The 27,156-nt window shown below is 37.0% G+C and overlaps 6 protein-coding genes and 1 non-coding gene across 14 annotated transcripts; 3 read left to right on the top strand and 4 right to left on the bottom strand.

Annotated features, from left to right (window-relative positions):
- Positions 1–158: 158 nt before the first annotated feature.
- On the bottom strand, positions 159–2,995 carry LOC147287259 (DNA-directed RNA polymerase subunit beta). The gene is made up of 4 exons (XM_086242321.1): positions 2,609–2,995; positions 1,497–1,941; positions 1,275–1,390; positions 159–880 (listed from the first exon to the last, which is right to left on the bottom strand). Exons 1-4 carry the CDS (start codon positions 2,979–2,981, stop codon positions 465–467), a joined length of 1,350 nt encoding a protein of 449 aa, XP_086098447.1. The 5' UTR covers positions 2,982–2,995; the 3' UTR covers positions 159–464.
- A 1,912-nt stretch (positions 2,996–4,907) lies between these two features.
- Positions 4,908–7,306, top strand: LOC147287260 (protein JINGUBANG-like). The gene is made up of 2 exons (XM_086242603.1): positions 4,908–5,468; positions 6,572–7,306. The coding sequence occupies exons 1-2, from the start codon at positions 4,908–4,910 to the stop codon at positions 7,304–7,306; spliced, it is 1,296 nt and encodes a 431-aa protein (XP_086098729.1).
- A 3,012-nt stretch (positions 7,307–10,318) lies between these two features.
- Positions 10,319–15,809, top strand: LOC147287261 (Putative eukaryotic LigT). 8 transcript variants are annotated; one of them, XM_086240030.1, is made up of 14 exons: positions 10,319–10,442; positions 10,666–10,726; positions 11,616–11,757; positions 12,077–12,297; positions 12,729–12,766; positions 12,858–12,937; positions 13,123–13,190; positions 13,407–13,725; positions 14,069–14,181; positions 14,258–14,323; positions 14,757–14,841; positions 14,992–15,059; positions 15,186–15,223; positions 15,337–15,809. In XM_086240030.1, the coding sequence occupies exons 1-14, from the start codon at positions 10,417–10,419 to the stop codon at positions 15,515–15,517; spliced, it is 1,506 nt and encodes a 501-aa protein (XP_086096156.1). In that variant the 5' UTR covers positions 10,319–10,416; the 3' UTR covers positions 15,518–15,809. The 8 variants fall into 8 exon arrangements, with proteins under 8 accessions (XP_086096156.1, XP_086096157.1, XP_086096159.1 ...); XM_086240031.1 differs by having other exon boundaries at positions 14,995–15,059; XM_086240033.1 differs by having other exon boundaries at positions 13,500–13,725.
- Positions 15,810–16,490: 681 nt separating this feature from the next.
- LOC147287262 (protein JINGUBANG-like) lies at positions 16,491–17,885 on the bottom strand. Its single transcript, XM_086242576.1, has one exon. The coding sequence runs from the start codon at positions 17,883–17,885 to the stop codon at positions 16,491–16,493; it is 1,395 nt and encodes a 464-aa protein (XP_086098702.1).
- A 3,217-nt stretch (positions 17,886–21,102) lies between these two features.
- Positions 21,103–23,187, top strand: DELTA-TIP (delta tonoplast integral protein). The gene is made up of 3 exons (XM_086242610.1): positions 21,103–21,303; positions 21,809–22,059; positions 22,599–23,187. The coding sequence occupies exons 1-3, from the start codon at positions 21,177–21,179 to the stop codon at positions 22,965–22,967; spliced, it is 747 nt and encodes a 248-aa protein (XP_086098736.1). The 5' UTR covers positions 21,103–21,176; the 3' UTR covers positions 22,968–23,187.
- Positions 23,188–23,692: 505 nt separating this feature from the next.
- Positions 23,693–25,379, bottom strand: PNSB3 (NDH-dependent cyclic electron flow 1). The gene is made up of 6 exons (XM_086242611.1): positions 25,077–25,379; positions 24,865–24,975; positions 24,639–24,695; positions 24,481–24,543; positions 24,051–24,113; positions 23,693–23,902 (listed from the first exon to the last, which is right to left on the bottom strand). The coding sequence occupies exons 1-6, from the start codon at positions 25,302–25,304 to the stop codon at positions 23,816–23,818; spliced, it is 609 nt and encodes a 202-aa protein (XP_086098737.1). The 5' UTR covers positions 25,305–25,379; the 3' UTR covers positions 23,693–23,815.
- Positions 25,380–25,630: 251 nt separating this feature from the next.
- Positions 25,631–25,704, bottom strand: TRNAN-GUU (transfer RNA asparagine (anticodon GUU)). Its single transcript has one exon. It is a non-coding gene; the product is annotated as a tRNA-Asn (tRNA).
- Positions 25,705–27,156: the final 1,452 nt, after the last annotated feature.

Raw genomic sequence — 27,156 nt, forward strand, 5'->3', positions numbered from 1 at the left:
AAGACCTATGGATTATTCCTTTACTTGTTGCACAGTTGTTTAGACTGGAATGATCAATACTAGGTGCATGTTATTTATCTCTCAACATTTTCTGCTGACAACTTCCATCGAAAAGTGACACAACCAACACACACTAATAAGTATTACAACAGGGCGTCTAGCACAAGGAAATGTTGAATTAATTGAATTTATAAAGTGTTACAACAGACAAGTTAACTAACTCAGTTCAAATAGGAAACTGGACAGCTGAAAACAAGTGAAAAATGGTCCAGCTATGACATGATACTAGTACAGAACAACTGTCACTGAGATTGATTCCACAAATTGTCTAAAGAAAGACAAATAAAACAATCAAAGTAAATGAACAAGCCTAAGAGCTAATGTTAAAAAAGCATGCGTATTGCATAAATATGAACAAAGTATTGAAAGCTAAACAAAGCATCTGAATCTAGACAGCTCTAAAATTACTGTTTAGATATCTGAAGGTAAACCATCTGAGTATATCCATTAAATACAGAAGTCTCAAGTCTGGTTAAACCAAGCCGTTGGAATAAGCCATACCGGCCATCTTCAACAACAGGAGTTGGTGCACGAGCAGGATCATATCTAGTTTGATGAGTCAAGGATGGACCTGCCACTGGTGGAAGCTCCCAGTAAACATCAAGAATCGATTCTACAAATCGGCTATTCTGAAAATGTTCTGCATACGAAATCTGCTTATTACTGTGGTTAAAGTTATCCCGCATGTACCCCCTAACACCCCACCATGCTTCACCTGGACCACAAAGTTCGTCTATATCCACGGCTTTCTCCCAGAACTTCTTCCTTTTTGACCTAATCCTAGCTTCATCACTGTCTTTAAAGCAGCTGTGACCGCCTCCTAAAGCACCCAAAAGTTAAAAATCAAATAAAATCTACACTGTTGAAGCAATAAACGATAACCAACAGAACCCCAAAAAAAAAAAAAAATGTATGGGAAGAAAATCTCAAACAAAAACGCACATTTTGTTAAAATGAGTGACGAATTTTGGCTTAAGAATAACTGTAAGACACACTTGACTCTGTCAGCAGTTAGTCACTCCTTAGTTATAATACAAAAGTTTCTCTAATTTGACACAAGTATTAACAGAAATTCATCAATACTCCAACAAATAAAGTTACTTTGGGCTTCCGTAGTAAAGAAAGAAGAAGGCATGAATGCATATTGTAAAACATAAAGCATATGACATACAAATAGCCTCAAAAGATGAAATATAACATGAGAGAGTATGCACCTCTAATATAGGATTGATCACATATCTGCCTTAAGGAATAATGATCTCCCGTTCCAGTATCGTAATTATCCTCAAAAACTAGATGACGGAAACCAGCTTTCAGAGCCTGCTGTATTCTGCTCACCAGAGCATAAAATATGAACAAGTCAGCAAGTGGCAATTCCAGCAGTCAGGCAATAATGAGTTGGAAAGAGCACAATTATACTGAGATATTGTGAGTACCTTTTCAATTCATTCTGATGGTCATCGAAAAAGATAAGTACACGACTGAGATCAGTAATCCCACGTTTCTTTATCACTTTTCCCCAATCAACACTTCCAAAATCCACAAAGTCTTTTCCAGCAAAGTAAGTGCAGTTTCCATCAACATATGCAGGCCCCTTCTTTAGATACTTCTCAGGATGGCGGGGTGAAAGGGACACAATTGGCGTGTCTGGCATCGCTTGCCGCAAAACCCAAGTGGAATGTCCCTTGAAAGCACCACTCTCAATCATCAGTTCTGGCTTCAGCCATTGGGCAATGAACCAGAGCCCAAAGCTGTGGTCAAAACCCATCCCATACATGTTGTTTTTTATTGGTCGGGTTTCGTATATTGGTACAAACACTTCCAAGGCCTTGATTAAATCCTTAGATGTCCAATCAACTGTTTTTCCGTGTTTCGGTCTGCCTTTTGACAAGGATAAGATTATAAGAATCAAACAAAGGTACAACTCGGAACTCACACTGAAAACAAGGATTTTAAACCACATAAACAAACTCAAAATTCATAACGTTCACTTTATAAAGAACCCATCAGCGTTCACATACTACCTAATTCCATAACATTCAGCAATGGGATTGACATAAGCATTGGTCCCCGGATTTAATGCAAGATAATTATATTTCTCTACTGTAGTTTGTAATGGTCTGCTATATGCAACATATGCTAGACATGCCTAAAACATATTGAAATTGTTTATGATGTCTGCACATCTCATACCAGCAAGAACTACAATCCGAATATAAACATGAAATCTTTTATAGCTACTATGAAGTCAGTGCAGCTTAGTTATACCCTAAAAAAGTCAAAATCAAAATCTCATCAACTAAATTTTCTTGCCATTGAAGCCAACTTAACTAAGCTAAATCTTCCAATTTGCTTACAAACCCACAAAGTTAAAAACTTGAAATTCATTCCAAACTCCCTAATTACTCAGCTATCAAAAAGTCAACCAAACAAAGCCCGAAATTTTAACCAATCCTCAATCCGTAATTCATATCAATAGCAAAAACCCAGATCTATCATTAAAGAATGCAACTTTATTAGAAATGGGATCCGACCCGGATATACTTACACCAGGGCACGCCGAGGGATCCGAAGTCCGATTCAAGGCCATCGAAGCCGAAGAAGCCGGTGCGAGAAACCGGGTCGTAAGGCGAGACGCAGACGAATCTCCGGGAGTTGAAGATGAGGGAGAAGATGAGGAGGAGGACGAGAGCGAGAACGAGGAGGCAGGGCCAGATGGGTCCGGATCGGGTCAAGTAGTTGGTGAGTCGGGTCGTGAAGAAGGAGATGGGCAAGTGCTTTTTGGTTTTGGACTCGTCGGCGGCGATGCTGTCGTTCTCGGCGGCGGAGGCTTCGTCCATGTAGGAGGCGTATCGGCGCGAGGAGAGGACTCGCTCGAGCATTATGGCTGGGGATTTTGGAGTGGTGGGACTGAGTGGCATTTTTGTGTCTGTGAAATGTGAGAAAGAGTAAGTGAGTGAGAGACAGAGAGAAGGCTTCCTGATTGAGATGTGCAAGGGTATAGTTGGAACAAAATGTTGAGAACTTTGCAAAGAAAATAATTTTGGAGGGGAAGAAGAAAAAAAAAAAAAAAACTCTGATTTTTCGATCTAATCATTACATTGCCAATGAACTCACATACTAAAAATTTAAGCCAGTGATTTATCTATATTTTAATACGTGAATTAATAATATTATATATCGGTGTTAGGATCGCAAACAAAAATTCCTCAAAAATTACAAAGAAAAAAACTATTAGATTTGAGAATTTCTTATAGCTAGTTTTATGAATAGGTTGTGCAATAGTGTGTTGAGTCTCGTATGTACCAAGTTGATATAGGTTTATAGGGTCAAGTGACGCTTTTGGTTCATATATATAAGTCAGGACACCGCTTTAGTGGCTTAACATTTAGTATTTTTTTTTTGCTTAATTATTGATTTATCATTCAAAATTGTAACTCATTCCCACTTTATCACTTGAAATTTTTTTTGTCCCAGATTACCACCTATAACTTACACCCGTGTCTCATTTTATCTTGTTCCGTCAACAATTCCGTTAATGCTGACGTGGCGCGCTGGATGTGCGCCACGTGTCACATCTTTTTTTGTATTTTTGTATTTTTTGTATTTTTCTATTTTTATAAACTTTGAAAATTAATTAAAAATAGCTTCGAGCTTAGAAAAATACACGGAAAATTCCTACTGACTTGTCTTGACTAGTACTAATTTACTATGGGGTAAAAATGCCAATTTTCCCTCAAAAAATTTCCAAAAAATTTGGAAAGTCTAAATTTATTTGTAGAAAATTAAAATACTCTAGACTCTTTGGAAATTCATAGAATAATCTCCCGAACTCCAAAAAATATGAGGTCTACACCGTTAGTCTTCTAAAAACTAACAATACCTTTCTCGTGAACACTTGCTACCCAAAAGACCTCTCGGTCTTAGAGGAAAATAAAATTCCCTATAAAATAAATTCTAGAAAAATTCTAGAATTTCTGTAAAGTCTCAAAATAATTCTCTAAAACAGGCTTTTAGTAATTTTTCAAAATATTTTTGAGAATTTGTCCAAGAGTTTACGAAAATTCTAGAATTTATTTAATAGAGAAAAATTTATTTTAATTTTTTAGAAATAAATTTGGACTTTCTAATTTTTTTGGAAATTTTGAGAGGGCAAATTGGTAATTTAACCTTATAGTAAATTAGTGCTAGTCAAGACGAGTCCGTAGAAATTTTTCGTGTATTTTTCTGAGTCCGGAGCTATTTTTAATTAATTTTCAAAGTTTATAAAAATAAAAAATGCGAAAAATAAAAAAAGATGTGACACGTGGCGCACATCTAGCGCGCCACGTCAGCATTAACGGCCAGATCGTCAGCATTAACGGAATTGTTGACGGAACAAGGTAAAATGGGACACGAATGTAAGTTATAGGTAGTAATCTTGGACAAAAAAATTTTCAGGTGGTAAAGTGGAAATGAGTTACAGTTTTGGGTGGTAAATCGATAATTAAGCCTTTTTTTTTATCAATACTCCGTTTGTATTTACTCTCGTGAAGATGTTAGGTAGGTCATATGTGAAATTATGAAATATAAATAATATATCAAGTCATCAACTATCATAAAGATATGAAACCATGGTTGATCTTATATAAATGTAGTGATATGGCCCCAACTCCCACGTTTTTACATCTGACTCTATATCACCCCCTCCATTAATTTGGGCAGACAGTACCAGTGACCCAATTCACAAGCTCACTGACACTCCATTTATAAATACCTTCATTACTTCACTACCAAGAAAGTGAAGAAACCCAACTATCATACCCTATGCAGCACAAGTAGAACCAATTGCATTGAGACTCTTAGCAATGGCCTCCCTAGACTTCTCTCCCAACTCTCCCCAAACCCCACGTTTTGCTCAAACCCAAAACCCCAACAAGTTCCTCAGAAGCATCTCCACCAAAGAAGCCTCCTTCTCAGAGTTCCCATACACCCCACCTCGCCGAAGCTCGTCCCCTTCACTCTCCCAAACCCAAAGCCTCTACGCCTCCCCTGCCATCTCCCCATCCAAACAGCCTGACCTCCTCACCGCCTACCGCTGCATCTCCTCCGTCCTCAAAAAGGACGGCCAGATCCTCTCCATTGCCGCCTCCAATGGGCTCGTCTACACCGGATCCGATTCCAACCTCATAAGGGTCTGGAAGCTCCCGGAGTTCACAGAATGTGGGCAGCTCAAGACCAAGGCTGGCATGGTGGTGGCAATGCAGGTGTCCCATGATAGGGTCTACGCGGCTTATGGTGATGGCAAGGTTCGGGTGTGGCAGAGAACATGGGATATAGGTGGGTTGAAGCATGTCAGGTTGGCCACGATTCCGAAGGCCGGAAGTTATGTCCGGAGCTACATTATTGCTGCCGGGAAAGATAAGATGGTAAGGTGTTTGATGTTTTGCTTGTTTGGTTTGTATTTATGGTGGTTTATTAATGCTGTGGTTGCTGTTTAGAGGGGTGTAGTTATTTTCTGTGTTTGTCTGGGAGTGGGAATATTGATGAATGTGACATGTAGACATGTAGGGGTTGGGACATGGAGAGACTATTCATTAGGTAGTTCCCTCATGTGTCTAGAATATTCTGCACTCTGTTTCTTCTTGAGGGTAGCAGTAAACACAAGCTAGAATCAGTTTATATATAGTGATCATCAGTGACAAGTGATCTATGTGGACCAAGTCATATTTGTGTTTTAAGTACCATATTATTTACTAATCTACTTAGTAGGTCTCATCTCTTTGAACAATGTGATCAATAAAGTATAAAGTATGGTATGGTCAATAAAATGTGACAAATAATTTTGTCATTGTGTTTTTGTTGATGGAAAAATTCTATAAGCACTTTGTACTAACACACATGAATGTTTAGAACTTTAGATAGAGATGTCACATTTGGACCTTATTTATTGAATCCACAGATTGGTTGGTTCTGATCTTTATGACCATTATTATACAGGACAAGATGAAGTTGTAAATTAAATTTGCTATGGAAACAGATAGTCTTATTTTAAGCTGAACTATTGGAAGCTAGCTAAAATTAGTAGCTGGAACAGTCACTAATAGACTCAGCTGCATCAGGATCCAAATCCTTCTCTTCCCCTTTTATCACTTCCCTTTGAAATACTTACTCTCTGCCTCTCTCTATGTAAATATTAGACAAAACTAGTTATGAGCCATTTGGGCAATTGAAAAAATACATATATAAATTTCCTAGTTCAATTGAGAAATTATATAACTGAAGCATACAAAATGTTATTTGTTATATACTTACATGGGTCCAACTGTCCAAGAGGTTTTATGTATATAACTAGCATATACAAAAATTCCTAGTTCAGTTGGAAAATAGATTTGAATGCAAATATTATGATTGTTATTATTACATTATATTTGTTCTTGGTGGTGGTATTATAACTGTTGTTCAATTTGCTGTCTAAATTGAAGTGAAACTCACTTTCATTTTTCATAAATGTATATGTGCTCCATCACAGATGAAGCATATGGGTTCCATAACATCACTGGCCATCAATGTATCTGAGGACATCATATACTCAGCCTCCATTGACAAAACAGTGAAGGTATGGCGACTGTCAGACCTCAAGTGCATAGAGACCATCCAAGCCCACTCGGAGCCGATCAATGCCATTGTGGTAGCCGACGACGGGGTCCTCTACACGGCCTCAGACGACGCCACAGTCCGAGTGTGGCGCCGCAACTTCTGCCGAGGGGACCAGCTGCCACATTCCCTTACAGTGACTCTCCCAGCCAAGTACTCACCAGTCAAGGCCCTGACCCTGGCCCCAGATGGTGGGATCCTCTACGGAGGGTGCACGGATGGGTATATACACTTCTGGCTCAAGGGCTGGTTTTCGGGCCAACTGCAGTATGGGGGTGCACTGCAGGGTCACACTCATGCAGTGATGTGCTTGGACAGTGTGGCCAACTATGTGGTCAGTGGCTCGGCTGACTCCACGAGTAGGATTTGGTCCCGGGAACAAGACAGTCAGCACACGTGTCTCGCGGTGCTTGTCGGGCATAGAGGGCCAATCAGGTGTGTGACAGCGTTTTCAGGTCGCATGGGGGAGGAAGCAGAGGAGGGCTGCACAATCTGCACTGGGAGTCTTGATGGGGTGCTTAAGGTGTGGCGTGTGACCTGCAAAAATAATGGGACTAATGGTAATAATGGGGGTTTAACTCAAAGTGGGTGTGAGTATTTTGAGCTGTAGAAGCTGCAGGGTCTGGTTAGCTATTTAGCTAAGGACTAATGATCAATTAGGGATCGATTACCAATTTGGCTAACTTGTCATATTACTAGATGTACAGAGTTTTTGCCTTTTTGGGTAGCTATGACTATGCTAATGATCAGGTTGAGTCAGTTATATATGTAGGAATGGCATAGTTTGAGGCAGTTTAATTGAAAGGACAATCAAAATTATAAAGGACTTGATACTTTGATAGTTAGGACTTGATACTTTGATAGTAAGGACTTGATAGTCGTGGATAAAAAACTGGGCGACGAAACTGACAAACCAGATCAGCAACAAAGTTAGCTTCACAAAAAAACTTGTTGAATATGAACCCTCCTCTGCGCAAAAGAAATCGTTATTTGCAGTTTGATAACTAAGTAGTAATGATCCAGCTTTTGATGATTGAATGCACATGATCATAAAGTTACCCAATTGTTGGATATATGGCATACATTTGCAACAGAGCAGCAATTTTGTATAAGCTCATGACCATGAAAGGAATTTCATAGCTAGCTAGCTGGGCTGGTAGAGACCCAAATGAGAGAGAGCTACAAACTAAGGCAGTGGGCTGAAAGAAATCCGATGTGCATGCATTAATCTCTCATGACTGGTGAGGAGTTTGAGTGCTGCTGCATTTCCAAGCCATGGTTCGAATTTTGGTCACTGGTGCGAGGAGAATCATGTTCATGTTCGTGTTCATCCTGCCCCTTCTTTAACAGCCTATAAATGGTGTAACAAAGCAAACGGAAGGCAAAGAGAATGCCAATTATGGCCAAGGCTGATACAATATAGCCTTTCACAGAATGGGGTGGTTTGCAACCAAAAAACACTCCTACACACACCATGGCTAAGCATATGTGATTTAAGGTTGGGCCAAATTTGTGAACTCTATATATAACTTAATTTGTTGCTTGTTCAAACTAGAATATATATGTAGGGCTATTATGCTATGAAGGGTGAGGTACTTGTGGGGTGCACACTATTTCATCAGTATTCTTGCCTTCAAGTGAGTACTATATGATCACTTGTGTGTTAAGTATGGAATATATGATTTTGATAAGGGATCATATGAGAAAGATCAAAGTAGCCGTTGCTAACATTCCTCGTAAAACTTTAGTTGCTTTTTCTTCTTTTGTGAGAAGACTTTAGTTACTTTTACGATCATGGTAAATAATTCCTTTTTTATGTACTTATTATTAAACTAAATTTACTTAAATTTTCTTAGATGAAATAAAATTTAATTTAAATTAAAGTTTCTCTTCCATCTTCACACACTTTATATTCTCATTCTAACGGTGAAATGATTAGTGAGACATTCATACCACATTATCATGTTGATGTAGTTTAGGACTACTCTTAATGCTATTTTTTTTTTTTTTGGCAAATTACACGTTGTTACCTCAAATATACATCTTTATTTACTTGAGATACCTCAACTATTGATCTTGTATACCCAGGTACCTCCGTTAACTATTCCGTCAGGCATGCCGTTAATTGCCTACGTGACACACTCACATACATTTTAAAAAATGCCATGTAGACAAAAAAATAATAAAAAATGAAATAAATTTTTAAAAACTAAAAAAATTAAAAACTAAAAAATAAAGAAAAAAATGGAGTTGCAGGCTTGCAGCCTCCCACCTCTCCCTCCGAGACCCACCCAATCCAGCACCCACCCCTGCAACCCCAGCCACCTTGCCACCAACCCCAGCCACCACGCCGCCGACCCACCCGGCCACCTACCCCCTCTCTTTCCCTACGTCTCTCCTCTCTCTCTCTCTAACTCTCTTTCTCTCCCCGAAACCCTAGCCCCGAGCCCTCCTCCCTCCACCTCCCCCACGTCGGCCACCCAACCCAGTGACCCACCCACCTCCCTCCCCTCTCCGGCCACCAGCTCCATCTCTCTCTCTTTTTGTCATTTTCTCTCTCTCTCTCTCTCTCTCTCAAATCTGAACGAGGGTGGAGCTCGGGGCGGGTCGGGGCTGAGGTTTCGGGGAGAGAGAGAGAGTGTGTGTAGCAGAGAGAAAGGAAAGGGGAGGGGAGAAAGAGAGGGTGGGTGGCTCGGTAGGGGGGAGAGAGAGAGAGAGAGAGAGAGAGAGCGAGCGAGGCAGAGAGAGAAAGTGAGGGGCGGGGAGAGAGAGGAAATGGGGTAGGTGGCCGAGTGGGTCGATGGCGTGGTGGCCGGGTCGGCGGCAGGGTGGCTAGGGTCAGAGGGGTGGATGGCTGGATTGGGTGGGTCTCGGAGGGAGGGGTGGGAGGCGGAGGGAGGCTGAAAGCCTGCAACTCCATTTTTTTCTTTATTTTTTTGTTTTTTTTTGTTTTTTTAAATAATTTTTTGTTTTTTTAAATTTATTATTTTTTTGTCCATATGCCATTTTTTTAAAGGTATGTGAGTGTGCCACGTAGGCAATTAACGGCAAACCTGACAGAATAGTTGACGGAGGTACCTGGGTGTGCAAAATCAGTAGTTGAGGTATTTCTGAGCAACTTTTTTTTATTGAGGTATTCAAGTGAACAAGAGTGTATACTTGAGGTACCTGCGTGTAATTTATTTATTTATTTTTAATACACATTATACTTTTATTTATAACACTAGAGATATCTCATTTTAATATCAAATGTGTACCACTTCTCTAATAAAGATGTAATCTACTTGTATTAAAAGATTATACTTTTATTAGAAACGTGATAAACACTACTTTAGTATTAAAATGTGGTCTCTCTTGCATTATTATACTTTTATTGATACGGATGTTGACTAAAAGTAAACCGCTAACTAATTATGGGTCCAGTAATATTTTCTACAGAATATTGAAAATGTCTCAACTCCCAACTTGAAATCTTCTCTTTAATTCTTTATATAAAAGAAAAACATATGAAGAAGAATAAAATAAAAATGAAAATGAAATAGGCCCCTTAAATGCCATGGGCCCATTACAAGCTATAACCATTGGGGTCCATTCCAACCTCTCTCCTCTGCGCACGTGCAAAAGATACGTGTCATGAGTACTCCTCTCTCTGTCTCCACTCTCCACCGAACATCTCCTCCGTCGCTCTTTCTTCTTCTTTAGAGACAAACGTAACTGCTAATGATAGCTTCCAGGTCCCTCTTCAGGTATGCGCGCCCTTCTAAGCTCTAACACTCTGTTTGGCTTCTATATCTTACTTATTCAGCTAACTATAATCAAATAAACAAGCTTTCAATTGCTCAATTCTACGCCGCCAAACAGCGCCTAATTATAGAATTCAGTTTTATTGAAAAAATTACATTTAATTTTCTTATATTTATTCGTTTGGAAGAGAGTTAAAGAAATGAACTTGTTATGCTATGTCTGCAGAGTGGATCGAGTTCTGAAATTTACAAGTGCATATGCATTGAACCCAGTGAATCGCTTCCTGGTTGGTTTTATTATTATTTGTTTTTGCCATTCTGTTTTCTTTTTTATTTTTGGTTTAAATTAGCAGAAATATCACTATGCATTTAATGCTTAAGAAATTCAATCTCATATCACATTATGCCTGTGTACTCTGTTTGTGAAATTGTGTGTTTTTTTTTTTTTTTTTTTTCGGTATTTGAATAATGCCTAATGTTATTTTGTGGCCATGATTATGCTAAGCTTTTTTTTTTTTGGAAAATAAACATTCACTTAAGACTCTGCCGTCTTTTGTCTTTTCGTTGTTCTATGTTATCTTGTAATTCTAGCTGGTTTGGTTGTATCTAGAAAGCTCCATAGCTCTGAAAAACAGGTCCGATTAAGTAGTGTGGCAGAGGTCCATTAATAAGTGTGTGTTCACTTGAGTACGTGAGTACCCTTTTGTAAACACATCTGCTATTGAGTGTTTTTCTTAAGCAGAGTGCCTTTTTATCTGGGTTGTTGCAGACTTGTCGTTTTCTTTTCTTCAAAGTATTGTGTTTGAACTTGGGTTCGGTTACTTTATTAAGTTTTACATAATTATACAATCCTTTTGTGCATAGTGATAATTACTGTACTTGGTTGTGGTTTTTCACAAAAGAATTTTGTTGGACTGCTTGACTGATGAATGATTATTTCTTCGCAAAGAGGATTAATGAAACAATTTTGAAAGTTTTTTTTTCCCCAAAAACTTTGCCTCTCAAATAAATTGATTGCAAATTTAAGCTATGTTATAATGCTTGTTTTTTTTTTCCTTACCTCACCAAGGAGGGAAAAAATTTGATTTTAATGAGTATTTCTTTGTCCATGAAACTGGATTTGAACTTTACTGGAGGTGGTTGTTAGTTCTGATGCTAACTGGGTTCATATGACAGGGACACTGTGAATATCGTGGTTTGAGCTATAATATTAAAATGGGTGGTAAAAAAGATAAGCAGGGTGGGGACTATAACAAAAAGATCAAAACAGTTAATACTGTATGGAGACCCGTCAGTACTCAGGCCAGCTCCAATGAAGGTGAGTTACTTTTTACTGATTTAAGTATTTAGGTATCATCCAGAAGTCGATCCCAATGACTTTTCATATCGATTCTAATCCTATATACTTTGGATATTGATTCCAGTAAAATTTAGATCATTCTCGTGACAGATAGGAACATGTAATTATATCTACAAATTTGTATTATGGTCTACACGTTGTGGGCTGGCCTTGTTAAAGTTATGACTGATTGGGTTGACAAGTGAGAACACAAAACTTCTATAGTGAAAACAGGCTATAGGCATGATGATTGGTTACCTTCCGGACTTCATAAAGAGTTTTTGATGTGGATTTGCAGAATGCTCTGTTAAGGAGGTGACAGATGAGCTGGAAGCTCAAACTCAAGTCCAAGAATTGCACCGTTGCACATCTACCAACATTTCAAGTGCTCAAAATATAGAGGTGGCTGAAGCAACTAACTTTACTACTAGTTCCAGTGCATCACAAGATAATGGAGTAAATAAAGTTTCTGGTGGAGAATCGGTGGTTTCTACTGAAAAGCACTCAATTTCAGTTGAGGCACGATTTTGTTAGAAATTCTGTTCGTTATCTGATCAATATATAATTTCTTTTATCAGGCCAGTTTTCAATGTAGGTTTAGGCTTAGTGTTACTATATTGCTGAAATTTACAAGGCCTTTTTGGCTTGCACCTGTTTATGGTACAATGCCTTGGGGTGGGGGGAAGAGTTTCGGACCAGTGAGCGTAGATGACTGCTGAATAGAAACAAAACGAGTTGTATTATTTATCATCTTGTGGTAGGAATTTTCTATTATTTTTACAGGGATGGTGAGGGTATTTCTTACACATTGGACTTCAACGGCAATTCTCATAATGCTTTTTCATTATATGGCCCATTCTGTTCCTTTTAAGTTCCTAGCTCTCACTTTGATGTGTTTTGGTGATACTCATTCTGTTTATTTTGTTCTCACATTCTTCGTTGATATGCAGGTTGGTGCTTCTTTGCTTCGTTTTATCAGAGGAAAAGGGTACATAATTCAGCATGTAAATACTTTTAAGAATATATTGGTATGGCACTTTCTCATATATTGAAATTATTATTAATTTTTTGTTTGTCAGAGGATCTACTCAAAAAGAGATTGAAGATGAGATGGGAGTTAAAATTATAATCCCAACGTCAAAGAAGGAGGATTCAATTAGTAAGTTTTAAGGTTAAAAAATAGTTGATGATAAAAAATTTTGTTTAGATCTTGAGTTGTGTTCAATTCTTTCATAATTGTGAAAGGACATATTAACCAAGTTAATATAATCTTATGTCTGGAAATGTGAATGTCAGGGACCAATATTTATTGTTTAACTATTTTTACCTGGATATCTGCTGCAGTTATTGAAGGCATGTCAATTGAAAGCGTATCTAGAGCTTCAGACAAGATACAAGCTATAATTGATGAGGTCAGTTACCTATCAATGTCATTTTGCAAACGATATGGAGTGGTTCCATTCTATTCTGTAGTTCTATCAATATTTTTTTTTCTGTCAATTATATAAGGCCTTAATACAAACCATTGCTTTTTAGAGCTCATTCTCATTGATTTCTATACAAGCCATTTTATTTCCATTATTTTCTGTTGGACTTTTTATTACAAAGTTTCTTCCTTAAATATACAGGCAGTTAGAAGCCCAAATCTTGATTACTCTCACTTCATTTCACTTCCATTGGCCATACATCCTGAATTAGTTGATAAGCTTGTCAACTTTCAGACGTGCATCCTGGGAATTAGTGATTCATGCTTAGACGGGAATCTAGATAGTGATTCAAATGAAGATAATCCTGAGAATGAAGACGAAGAGCAAAAGTTAGAGAAAGGACCTGATGTCGCAGTAGAACTTAAAGTTGAGGGTGACAGTGAACATGTTAAAGTGAACCTAACCAACATACCTCTTGTTAGTTATGCACCAAAATCACCAAAGTCTTCTACCCCATCTGGTACGCAAAAAATAATTATAGATGAGAAAATAATCATGATGTTTGATGCTTAAGGAGTTAACAATTTTAAATTAAATGATAGTGATATTATTCATTATCCATTTTGTTTCATGAATTGAAGCTTTTGATTGGGTTATTCTTGTTAATTCTTTTCCACATAAAATGTTACCTGGTTAATTGCTGTATGCATTTTAATGAATATATTCATTTTTTTTTTGTTATCATTTAAACCTACTGAGGATCAATTTTTTTGTTCATATTCATAGTCAATTTATTTATTTTCCTCTGTCTTCTTCATGGTTTTAGTCTGTCGAAATCTCATTGAAATCTGCGCACTTGACAGATCTGGGAATTGAAAAATCAATATTCATTAAACCAAAAACATTTCACTTAACTGTGTTGATGTTGAAGTTGTGGAACAAGGACCGAGTTCATGTAGCAAGTGAGGTTTTGCAGGTAAGTGTAACTGAGTCAAATAAAAATAGGCTGACAGTGGACTACTTGACATCAAATGTCTTATGTTTCTAACCAGAGCATCTCTTCAAAAGTGATGGAAGCCTTAGATAATCAGCCTGTCTCCATAAGGCTTAAGGGACTGGTACGATTCTTTCTTCAGCATCTCTACTAAACCAAATAGTGGGTTAGCTAATGTAATGATCTTTTAAACCTAAGGCTTTTTCTGGCAGGAAAAACTAAAGGAAAAGAGAAACTATGACAACATTTTCATGCACATGTGTATATAGATTACAAGTGTGTATCTACACCCTATATAGACACATAAATGGGTGTGTTAGCTGTTCCTGGAAAATCTGCTATGTGGATTCAATTTTTTATGTCATAAAAGCCTCTTAGTTTTGCTATGAACTGCATTGACTTAACTGTATTTTGCTCAGCCTCTGTTGGCTTCCATATGTATTTTACTGGTGAATGCCAGAGTGGGGGTGTTATTTTATTCTCCTATGATTTTGATTTTGTTGATACCTAAGAATTAAGTTGTAATAAATGAGACTGAATTCTTCATGTTCTTGCAGAATTCTATGAGAGGTTCTTTGGCCAAAGCTGGTGTTCTCTATGCTCGCGTTGAAGACAGCGAGGACCGACTTATGCGTGCCTGTCGTATCCTTATTTTCTTAGCATTCGTCGTGTTTCTTTTTAGCATTTTCTGTACCTAGAATCAATAAAAGAAAAACAAAAGTAATGCTTTCTGGTATCACTAGGTTTAAGCAGTTTACATTACCTCTTTTAAATTTCTTTAGCTTTCTTTAGAAGTCATCATCGATGCATATGTTAAAGCAGGGCTTGTTCTAGAGAAAGATGCTAATCAGAAATTAAAGGTATAGTACATGATCTTTAGCTTTCTGCTGTGCTTGCACTTTGCACTCTTAATTTTGAATTTATGCTTTTGATTATAGATCCTAGTGTAAGAGTCAATTTAAGAGTTTTGTCTTTTTGAATTGCAGTTGCATGCAACCGTGATGAATGCAAGGCATAGGAAAAGGTGTTACTGCCAGTTCTTTAGTGTTTTAAAGTTTCTATCACTTGTTGGGGCTCTAAAGTGTTGTTCGTCTTTTTCTCACTTCTTGTCGCTAATATATGAATTTGTAAATGCAGGAAGAAGCGAACAAGAAAGGTTGAATCCTTTGATGCCCGAGGCATTGTCAAGCAATATGGGTCTGAGGAATGGGGGGAGTATCTAATCCGTGAAGCTCATCTTTCACAAAGGTTTGTGTTTGATGACAATGGATACTATCATTGTTGCGCTTCTATACCTTTTCCTGGAATATGCAAGTAAACTGATTTTGGTGACACTCAATATGTACTTTATTTAATCTTCAGTAGGAAACAATATATAAGATTGGAAGCTATTGGAATACATTCAGTCTTGTTTACTAGATTGTCAGGCTGAAGCTTCCACTCCCATAATTTGGTTTTTCTATGATCCATCTGTATTTGCATTGGAGCAGATGTTTTGGTTCATCTTTAAATTCACTGCTCTAACATTTTAAGTGTGGGGCCCTCTGAAGGACAGTGTAAGCTCAGCAATTAACACATGCCATTACTTCTGATAAAATGTTAGTTGCAAAGCTGAATCTTTTATTCGAAAACAGCAGCAGACAGTTGTATACTTGTATGTGTTCAAACTTCAAACCCACTGGATACCAGTGCAAAAGAAAAATCTCTAATATCCTTAATATTGATAACCAAAGCTGAAATGCTTGCACTTGAATCTTCACCAGCATCGTGCACGGCGGCTCTCATACCTACATCCTGCCACCTTCATTCATGCCCATTGAAATGAAATAAAACATTCTTAATGAACTTTCTTACAAACAAAAATGGTTGGTAGTAACATTAAAGGAAATGTGATATACCCATTGAAATATGGGTGAAGTCTGACCTAAAAGAGAATCTTTCACCAAAAAAGAAAAAAGAAAATCTGCAATGTAACCTCCAGACCTTGGATTTGCAGTCCCTGGAGTTATGCAATGGTGAATTATGAATGATACAAGGCTCCCAGTTCTCAAATCTAAAACTGCTCTCAAAAACTTATGGGCTATCAATGCACAAGTCAGTCCAGGGGTGGATTGGTGCAGAATAAACTCATCAACAGCCCCAACAAATACCGATCTAGAATCATTGCTAATTGTCTGGTGAACCTATTGTGTTTCTGGCTGGGATAGCTGTAATTCAATGGTTTGAATGTATCACAAAAACTAAGCATTAGATCAAAGCTTACATGGTCGGTGGTCCTTGTTCTCTGCCTCCTACTGGAAATAATTTCCCTGAAGTTTTTTCTCTACCCATGAAGGTGACAGCACTGGACTTGTCTCACACTCCACAATCTCACTTTGTGGGTCTTTGGTTGACTCATCCAAGTTTAACTTCTCAGTGGGAAAAACCTTAACCCTCCATACCTTAAAAGTTTGGTCCAAGCTTGCACTATAAACCAGCAAGCCCTTAACTTTGACCACATTCTCTGTTTCCAAAGAGACTGCTAAGCATCTCACTGGCCCATGGTGGCCTTCAATGACAGAAAGACATGAATGGAAGCAATTCCCTTCCTCTCTCCTCCAAACCCTTATGGTGGCATCCTCAGAGCCACTAAAGACCAATTCTCCTAAGGCCACCAAGGAAAGAACAGCAAAATGATGACCCTGCAGAAAGCCTCCATGGTTGTACCTCCCAGACATCTTCTCCTTCTCCCAGAAGTTTATAAGCCCATCTGATGAGCCAGAGTAGAGGAGGGTGGTGGTGGGTGACAAGCTCAATGCCAAGGCATTCACTGGTGATAGTTGGAACTTCAGTGTCATGGTGAGAATGTGAGAACTTTCACCAAACACCCTTCTCCAAATTTTGACAGACCCATCTGAGGAGCAAGTGAAAACACACCCATCTTCTTGGTTGATGACAATTGCATTCACATGACCTTCATGAGCCACAAATGAATCCACACACCGCTTTTCATTGACCTTCCAAGCCCTGACTGTTTTGTCCCAAGACCCTGTGTACAACAGCCTGTCTTCTTTGTTGTAAGCCAGGCAAGAGATGTGATCATTGTGTTGGTGGCTGCTCTTTTTTGATGAAAAGAACGAGAACCGATTTCTTTGAGGCAAGGTTGTGATTTTCTTTGGTCTGAAATTGTCTGCAGAAGACACATCCCATATCCGAATTTTGCTGTCACCATGTGTGGTGAACAGCACTTTCCCATGTGCCAGTATGGCTCGAACCTGACCCGAAGTTGCCTTCATGTACCCGATTTCAGTGCAATCAGGCTGCTTCCAGGCATGAATCCGGCTGCTCTCGGAGCCGGTGAAGATGAAATCTTTTGAGAGTGTGATGGAGAAAATGTTGCCTTCGTGGCGGTGGAGGGAGGCTATGCAATGGTAGAGGAGGGGTTGGGAGGGAGAGGTGCGCACAGGGGATAGTGTCCATGGGGTCCCAGGGCTCATAGGCCTTGGAGGAATGAATGTTGCTGTTGCTGTTGCTGTTGCAGAACCAGCAGCAGATGGTCTTGCAGAAGCTGATGACTCATGAAAGTTGGGTTCTGACGATGAACTTTGTTGTTGCTGGTTACCAAAAGAGAGCCTACGAGGCAATTTGATGCTCTTTCTCTCTTCATCCATGAAGCTCCAGAGGTTTCTCTCTCCATGGAACTCCATGGCAGCTGAGCAAAAGGGTACGTGTGTGTGTGTGTGTGTGAGTTTTGGCAGAAGGAAGTGTTGTAAAGAATTAAAAGGGTGCTTAAAAATGTGGTTTTGGTGTGTTAGATTTTTGCAGTTGACGGGTTGTGTGGTTGGGACCAGAGTGACTGACCAGTTTTTGGCTTTCAGGGGCATTGAATGTGGGTTTGAGAAAATGTGAGGATATCTGTCGCCCTTGTCATGTTTCTCAATGATGATGTTGGGAGCTTGGTTTGGGAGTTTATGTACAGCAACCTGTACAGGAATGTAGGATGTGATGCTTACCAGAGGTCTTGCATGCTCTTAGATCATAATATATAACTGTTTGAAATGCATGTACCATAGAGAAAATGAATATAATCGTATATGCATAAGGTAATGTTTTTTTTATAAAATAGTTTGACGTATTATATTGTCACACTGTTAATTTATATCTTTTATACAATATCCCATGAAAAGAAAAGATTTCGTCATATATATGTATGCATGTATATATGGAATAAGATATGCATTATATGCACAAACATATTACGGTAGAGTATAGAGCTCAGAATTTTACTGATGGTGGGTATTACAGTTACGTACTAAAATGACTAGGAATTGATGGCCTTTTTAAATCTACATCTAACTGAATTGTGATTTAACGAGAAAAGACTGACTGATTTGCTGGGCCATCATTATCAATAACTAAACTTAAAAGCCTCTTCCTACCTCCCCACTGCATTAGATGTAAACATTTTATGTCTCTCAACTACTCAATACTATTCCCAAATACCTATAACTCAATTAAGTGAACATAAGCATGGGAGCTAAGATTATGTACATAAATTATGACAAGCTGGAGAAAAAGAAAGAAAATTAACAGCACCAGTGGAAAAAGATTGATACTGATCTCAATTTTATCACATTTATATAGATGTTAAAGAATTATTAAACTTTAAAAATTTAAATTATCAGAGACTGAGACAATAATGCACATTATTCTGCATGTGACATGTGAAGAGGGAGAGCAATGCATATAGAGAATCAACAAACTAACAAGGAAGTGGAAAATGGTGATTAGAACTTCGAAGTTCTGAACCTAAGACCTCTTCCAATCAAGTTTTAATACTATATTAGATAATTACTGGTTCCTATTAATTTAAATTGTCAAAAAATGAGTAAATAAGGTATATCAAACTAACAATTTGATTTTTTATTCGAGAGATGTATAGTGAAGTCAGCATTTATTGAAATTAGATGCAGTGCCTTTTACTTGCTTCTTGTTGTATCCCTGTTTCAGTCTTAACCTTCTTTTTTTTTTTTTTTTGGGGATTTGTTGAGGACTGAACTGGAATTTGATAGTACAAATCTAAATTACATTAAAACTTTATTTTCCATCTTCCTCTTTTGGGTAAGGAAACAGTGAAATATGTGGGCCAAGATCAATGCGAGCCCAGTTATATACACCAATACAAGGCCATATAAATCTTAAAAGCCCAGAAAGAATGGCACACTGAATCTATTTCAGCTTTAAATTAACAATGCCCTATTTGGCTATTTCAATTGTAAACAAGGCCCAACTATAATTTGACAGTTCCATTCATCACTGGTTCCAACTTCTTGTGCAGATCCTCAAAATTGGGCTCTCAATTTAGATCGCAATAAGATAACATGAGTAGATTATATACATATGTAATAATTATAGTATGAAAAATTCCCATGTTTTATAAATCCATTGCTCTCTCACAACTAGTAATTGACACAAAGCATATGATGCTTCAATGCAATTGCCTGTAAGTCAAACATGCTGAATCTGATATGCATGCACATAGAAGTGCATCAGGTGCAGAAACTATTCTAATTGTTTTGACTTTTGAGGTAGTAATAAATAATTTCAGTAATTGAAAACAATCTTCTCAAGCATCATAACCTTATGGGTTTTTTTTATTAAACGAAGAAAACTTCCACGATCTACGTCTTCATCAAATACAAGGCTTTAAGGTTTTTGAATGCATATCATTACTCGCAAATCACACATATAAGATAAATTCGAACATTTTTAGACCGGTAAGGTTGGAATCTTAATTATTCTAAGATGTGGTGGCATTGTAATGTGCAAACAAAAAATCTGCAGGGAGCTACATAAATCTGAAAGATTGATGTACATTGCAGGACCATTCTCACTAGTTCAGTCCTACTCCTTCACAAACAACTTTCATTTTAGTCTGTCCCATAGGATAAAGAATCCATTATGGATATCCAAAACCCCCCTCAATGATTTACCACAAAAAAGAAGGGAAAAAAAAAGAAAAATAGAAAAGAAGAGAGAGAGTCAGAGACATTGAGATTCCTCTCTATCCTCCTCCAATTAGGCAGCCAATTATCACCCATAATTAAGCCCTAAATAAGTGAATGACCAATCTCACACTAATATAAAACCCATTAACCAATCCTATCGACTCATTATGCAAATCCCACAACTACCCCTTTCCCATTTTAGAGTAGTATAGACATGGTCGGTGCCGTTTGTGGCCCAAACTTTGTCCTGGCTCTCCATCACTTCCTCTTTATCATTATTTTCTTCAACACATGACAATATGACATGACATGACATGACCCACCAAACCCCACCACTTTCTATCTCTCTCTAATATTACAAAAGTTGGTCACATGGTGGAGTCATTGATGAGCTTCCAGACATATCCATTAAAGCAATATGTTAGTGACAGCTAAGACTATGGAAACAAGTACCTCATTGAGTCATTGCATGTCGGTACTGCATGGATATATTTTGGTTGTACACTTCCCATATATATTCCTTTTTATCTTCTGACTAGAAGTCTAGAACATACAATATAATATGGAAAATGATCACTTAAAATATGGAATAAGATAATCAACTAATCCTTTTGGTGTCATCTCTTTTTGGAATTTAAAGATTAATCCTTTTAAGTTTTAAGTACAAATTTTAGTGTTTAAAATTTATATTCAAGACAATAATAGTATAAAAGTTTAAAACGAAGTTGTTTTAGACATAAGTACGAAACTAACGTCGAAAAGATTAGTAAAGGATCCGGAACCGTATATTGTATAGTAATACACTGTGAAGCTGATCATGAACAACATTCAATTAATTATAACCTTTATACTATACTTTTTCTCCTTGGTTTTAGTATATATATGTGACCAGAATAAAGGGTATGTGCATGTGCTATCTCTGAAGTACCTTTCTTATCTTCTCTCCTTCAAGAGTCTGCTTCTTCCAAGTTGCTGTTTCCAATATTTAAGATGGCCAGAATAGCCTTTGGACGGTTTGATGATTCTTTCAGTTTGGGGTCCTTTAAGGCCTATCTTGCTGAGTTCATTTCAACCTTGCTCTTTGTTTTTGCAGGCGTTGGCTCAGCCATAGCTTACAGTAATTAGCTTTTCCCTCTAGCTCCCTTTTCATCAACTGCATCAGTTTTCTTAGAGCAAAATTCTTCCCTTCCTTTTGAGTATGTTGGAAACTTGGAAGTACTTCTGTTCGAAGCACTTTTACCAGTAGTGTTTTTATTAGAATCACACAATTCAAAATCCTAGTGTTTCATATGTTTAGCTAGAAGCACTTAGAAAGCATATATATGATAGATTCTTCTTGGGATCATGCAATTTGAAAACACTTTTATCTATTTATATCAAACGCTAAAATACTACTTTTAGTTATTTGAAAGCGTTTTGGTCATTGATAAAAATAAGCAAAAGACTTTCTATCACAACAATCCAAAAACCCTACTCTATCTTGGTGGCCTTAATTAATGTCCAATATGTGAGTTAAGAATTACTTGGAAAGCAAGCACATTAAAGTCATGATCGATGCATTACCAATATTTATTTTGTTAATTTTGTTGATCGACTGTTTTTTTTTTCCCCATTTTTTGCAGACAAGTTGACATCCAATGCTGCTCTTGATCCTGCTGGTTTAGTAGCCATTGCCATCTGCCATGGCTTTGCTCTGTTTGTTGCAGTCTCTGTTGGGGCCAACATCTCTGGTGGCCATGTGAACCCTGCTGTGACCTTTGGGTTGGCTCTGGGTGGCCAAATCACAGTCCTCACTGGCATCTTCTACTGGATTGCCCAGCTTGTTGGTGCCATTGTAGCTTGCTTCATCCTCAAGTTTGTCACTGGAGGCTTGGTAAGATATCCATATTATTATTATTCAACATGCCAATCCAAAAGTACTTTTTTCCTTAACCCAAAATTTTGGGGTTCAATGTTTTGGCACCCCAGCTAGTTTTGTTGGAGTGGACATACCCAATGATGCATGTAATTACAGTATTGTCCATCTTGAACTAAGACTTTATTCACAAAACAAGGACAATAATGGTAGGTGTTCTTAATCTTGAGAGTGACAAATAACGAACAAAAATATTAGGTATATCACTTTTTGGGTACCATATATGTACCCCTTTTTAATTTTAATAGGAGGTGAGACCTATCTGTATAAATCTATTAGAGATGTGGTACACATGTAATACAAAAAATATAGTACATCTAACATTACTCAATCACAAAACAAAGATGCGTTGATAACTTTTATTGTGGAGTTCGATTTCCAACAAAATTGTTTGAAATTAAACATAATTGTATTTTCATTTAGTTTGTAGAAAGGTATATTATATGTTATAAATTTAAGTGAAACTTTTTGAAACAAACTGAAATTTTTCTTTGCAGACAATCCCCATCCACAGTGTGGCTGCTGGAGTTGGAGCCATTGAAGGAGTTGTGTTTGAGATCATCATCACCTTTGCTTTGGTTTACACTGTCTTTGCCACAGCAGCTGACCCCAAGAAGGGCTCATTGGGCACAATTGCTCCCATTGCCATTGGTTTCATTGTTGGGGCCAACATCTTGGCTGCCGGCCCATTCTCCGGTGGATCAATGAACCCGGCCCGCTCATTTGGGCCTGCTGTTGCTAGCGGAGACTTCCACGACAACTGGATCTACTGGGTTGGGCCTCTCATTGGTGGTGGGCTTGCTGGGCTTATCTATGGCAATGTGTTTATCCACTCAGAACATGCACCCTTGGTCAGTGAGTACTGATTTGGTTGGGAATTGAGATTTGCAATGTGTTCCAAGTCCATGTGTTTTTGTAATAAAAGGAGTAAGATCAATTTTCTGTTCTTGATTCCTTTTCTTTTCAATTTTTTTTATTTCTCAGCTTGGAACCTCCATTTTCTTGTGCTGTTTTGTAAAGCCAATTTGTAGGTCACTTTTTCTTTGTGAAAATGAATGAACATGGGAAAGCACCACCATTTTCTTTTCTCTATGGTTCACTTTTGTGGGTTCTTTATGTTTTTGATGAAAGGAGAGTCCATCTTCCTAACAATGCAACATTCTGATGATCCAAAATTAAAAAAGGCAACATTCTGAAAATAAAGAGTTCAAAATTTGAATCCCCTAAAAATGGCAAGCTGAACTTTGTCGATCAGTAGCATTAATTTAGACCAACTAATGAAGAATGGGGATTGGAGTTCCAAAGACTATAGATCCAATCAAGGAAAGGTTATCAGAGCCAAGAGGGATAGGACAGAAAACACTTGAATTCAAAGCACTTTTGACATTACTATCTTATATGGAAAATATAGATATTTGCATATAATTTTCATTTTGTTTATTGATAAAAAATTGAGACTCCACAGCATATTATCTTGAGAGTCACTGCAAAATTGGTTTTAGAAATGTATGAGTAGACACATCACACATGTGGTGAACATACTCCCTTAGCAAACTAAACAACTTTTTTGTTGGGACAAGTGGTCAAGAAATACTCTGAAGGGAAAACTATTCTGTAATTACATTGATCCACTTCCATTTAACAAATTTCTATAATTTAAATTGGATTTAATTTTTTATTTATCTTAAAATTTACAATGGTGGGCAAAAATGTCTTATGAAGAAGACTGTGAAGGGTCTACTAGGACTTCCTCATAATGCCATTCATGGCCTTTCCATTCTGGCAGTTGTTGGACAACAACCTGCAATCAAATGAGAAAAGAAACAATTCAACCCAACTCAACTCTCATAATTAATTGAAGGTGGTTGTTTAATTATGACGATTATATAACTAAAATATTTTCTTTTCTAATTTAATAAACATAAAGACTGAAAGAGAGAATCACAAACCAGCCCTCTTGAGTCAGGTTTCCCAACTGTGGTTTGGCAAGCAAGTCTCCAATTTTTTGGTTTCTGCAAAATGTAGGTCATAATGATCATGAATGTCAAGCCTTCAATACAATTAGGCAAATATAAAGTAAAAATATAATTTTCAACCATTCTGTGTATGCAATTTAATTGGACAGCAATTGATATGATATCTTCAATCTGCATACAACTCTCTCTAAGATCATGCATCAGTTATATAATCTTCCTTTCACAACATGCATCTGAGTCCCACATTACGAGTTTAAAACTTTTCGACTAACTAATTCCTATTGCGTTTTTTTTTTTTTTTTTGTAATGTAATAAACTATGAAATGAGTAATTAACAAGATTGATTAGTACTAAGTAACATGTGAAAGATATAATTTGGTGTCAATCATCAAGTAGAACATACCCTTTTAAGGTGTTTCTTCTCTTTGTCTGTGCGAGGGGTTAAGAGCTCTTTTCCTTGAACAACCTAGCAACAAATGAAAAAGATTTCCCTGTTTTAAATTTATTCAAATCACATGCTAGAAAAAGGGAAAAAATAAAATAAAATTGTACAATATTCACCTCCACCATACATGTCCCACAGGTTCCTCCTCCCCCACAATTCAGCAGAGTTCTAGCCTGAACATGTATACATATATAATATAAAGCTCAATATAATGAAATATATAAAGCATTTTCATAAATCAAACATGGAGAGAGAGACTAATTTGCAAGAACAAAAAGCTATATATATGACTTTACAAATCAATTTAAATTACTAGAATTAATTACAGGAGCGGAAGCTTACATATGGTCCATACAAATCAATGTTTCCATCCAACATTATATTCCTAAGTTTCTGTCCTCCACAAGCTTGGCGAAGATGCACATCTGGTGTTTGATCAGGAAGTAACACAGACTAAAACAAAAAAAAATACAATGAATCAATTTATATATACAATGCCACTCATGCTATGAAATCACAACCAATATATGTGGTTGTTACAATTTAAAACTTACACTAACAAATGCAAAATCGACCAAAGGAGGTAGTTCTGGTTGAGTGGCTTCTGATTGACTCTGATCTGTGGATGTGCTCACTGCTCTAATTTTTCCTCTAGAGTTCAAACTGAGAGACTTGGAGGGTTTGAGAGTTGAGTGGGAGTTGTTGGTAATGCTGTAATTGATCAAGTTAGAAGGGAGTGAGCAAAAAGATGAAGCAGAAGAGCTCAGTTGGAGAGTACCCATTTTGATATTTGAAAGATAAAAGGTTGTTGTATGTATTTAGGATAGTTGTGTTTTGCTAGCTAGTGAAGTAGATGCATTGCATGGGGGTTGGTTTGTAGCTTCATGTGTGGTGGATCTTTGCTAATTACCTTATCTGATATCAAGTGCCTGGACAAAATATGTATGAAGTTGGGGGTGGGCATTTTCAGGCTCAACAAAAAGGAAAAAAAAAAAAAAAAACAAGAAAAAGAGAGGGAAAAAAATTGCCAGGCCTGGCAATATATATAGGGCCCAATTAAAAACAGGTCCTTGAGGCATTTAAGAAAGAACCCAAAACTTTGGTAAAACGCTAGAGAGAGGGGTCGAACCTCTGACCTTGTGGTTAACAGCCACACGCTCTAACCAACTGAGCTACTCCAGCTTGTTGGGATCTGATACATAGTTGATGAATTTATTAATGAAATTTGGGGTTTCTTCAAAAAATTTCGGTGTAGAGATGGAAGGTGGTGAAACAAGGCAAAATTTTCATCTTTTTGGTGTGATTGTATTTTTGCCACTATTCGTCTTAGAATAACTAGAATAGACAAAGATTGATAAAATGATGAATCAAAAATAAATATTGCGCCAACAATGAGTTAACTTCTTACACGATTGTGTGATAAGTAAATGAACACCTACGTATCCTAGGTTCACTTCTTGCCATCAACACTACAGGACTTTAATATAAACAACTAAGAAAAAGAAAAATCAACAATGAAGGATTGAAGACTGCGGAAAGTAATAATCTATACCAAGAGGGGTTTTAAATTAGCAGAACTACAAAGGAATTTGAAGGAAAGAAATGGAAACTTATATTAATCTAAGAAGCAAGACTATGAAAAACCTAAATATCAAGAAGACTGTTTGCTTGGAAAATCTTGAGGAAGAGTTCCTAAATATGAAGTAGGGCTGTTTGCTTGGACATGGCCTCCAACCGCTATTGAGGAAGAGTTACTTTTCTCTTCTTGAAATTTCTTGGTCTTCAAGTCTTCTATAATACTTTTCTGATTGAACCATATATTTTTTTTTTGACTCTTAAAGACAACTGCATAATTAATATTTAATAAAATCTAAAAGATATATCTCAATAAAATCTACAAATATCTCAATAAAATCATCCTCAACATAATTAATTATCTTAATTTTCTCTTAAATCTATTGAATTTAAATCCAATAGCCTAAAAATCTTGGCCGTTGGAGCAGAAAATAAGGTTTTAGATGTGTCAAAAACAAGTGTAAACGCCAACAATATGACTTTTTATTTTGTTGATTTAGGCAAGGAATAAAATTTCGAGTTTCGAGGAAATTTCGACGGAAATTTCGAAGATTTTTAAATTTCGACAAAAATTAGACGGAAATGACGGAAATTGCTATCAAAATATGAAAATTTTGAATGAAACTTTACCATATGTTTATTTAGCATATTATCTACTAAATTGATAAAAAATATTGAAGAAACCAAATTATATAGTAGGTTTTATATGATATAAGATGAATATAATGCACGCTGGAGACAAATACTGTTAAATAAAATTAGTGCAATGAATAAATGAAATTAGTATATTTTTTATACTCTATAATCTATACACTAAACCCTATATACTTTATATACCCTATTACTCTTTATACTCTATAATATATACACTAAACTCTATATATTCTATATTCTTTAAAATATAGTATAAGATATTAGGGTTTATGCCCTTTAGAATATTTTTAATTATTTTATATATAAAAATGTGTTATGGTTTAAGGTTTGAAAATAACTAAACGAAACCCCAAAAATGCCAAACAAAACTCTAAATTATTTTTTTTCCTTCTAATTGCTCAAAGC

This window comes from Dryas octopetala, chromosome 4, assembly GCF_963921425.1.
Source record: "Dryas octopetala chromosome 4, drDryOcto1.1, whole genome shotgun sequence".
In the NCBI taxonomy this organism is placed as follows: Eukaryota; Viridiplantae; Streptophyta; class Magnoliopsida; order Rosales; family Rosaceae; genus Dryas; species Dryas octopetala.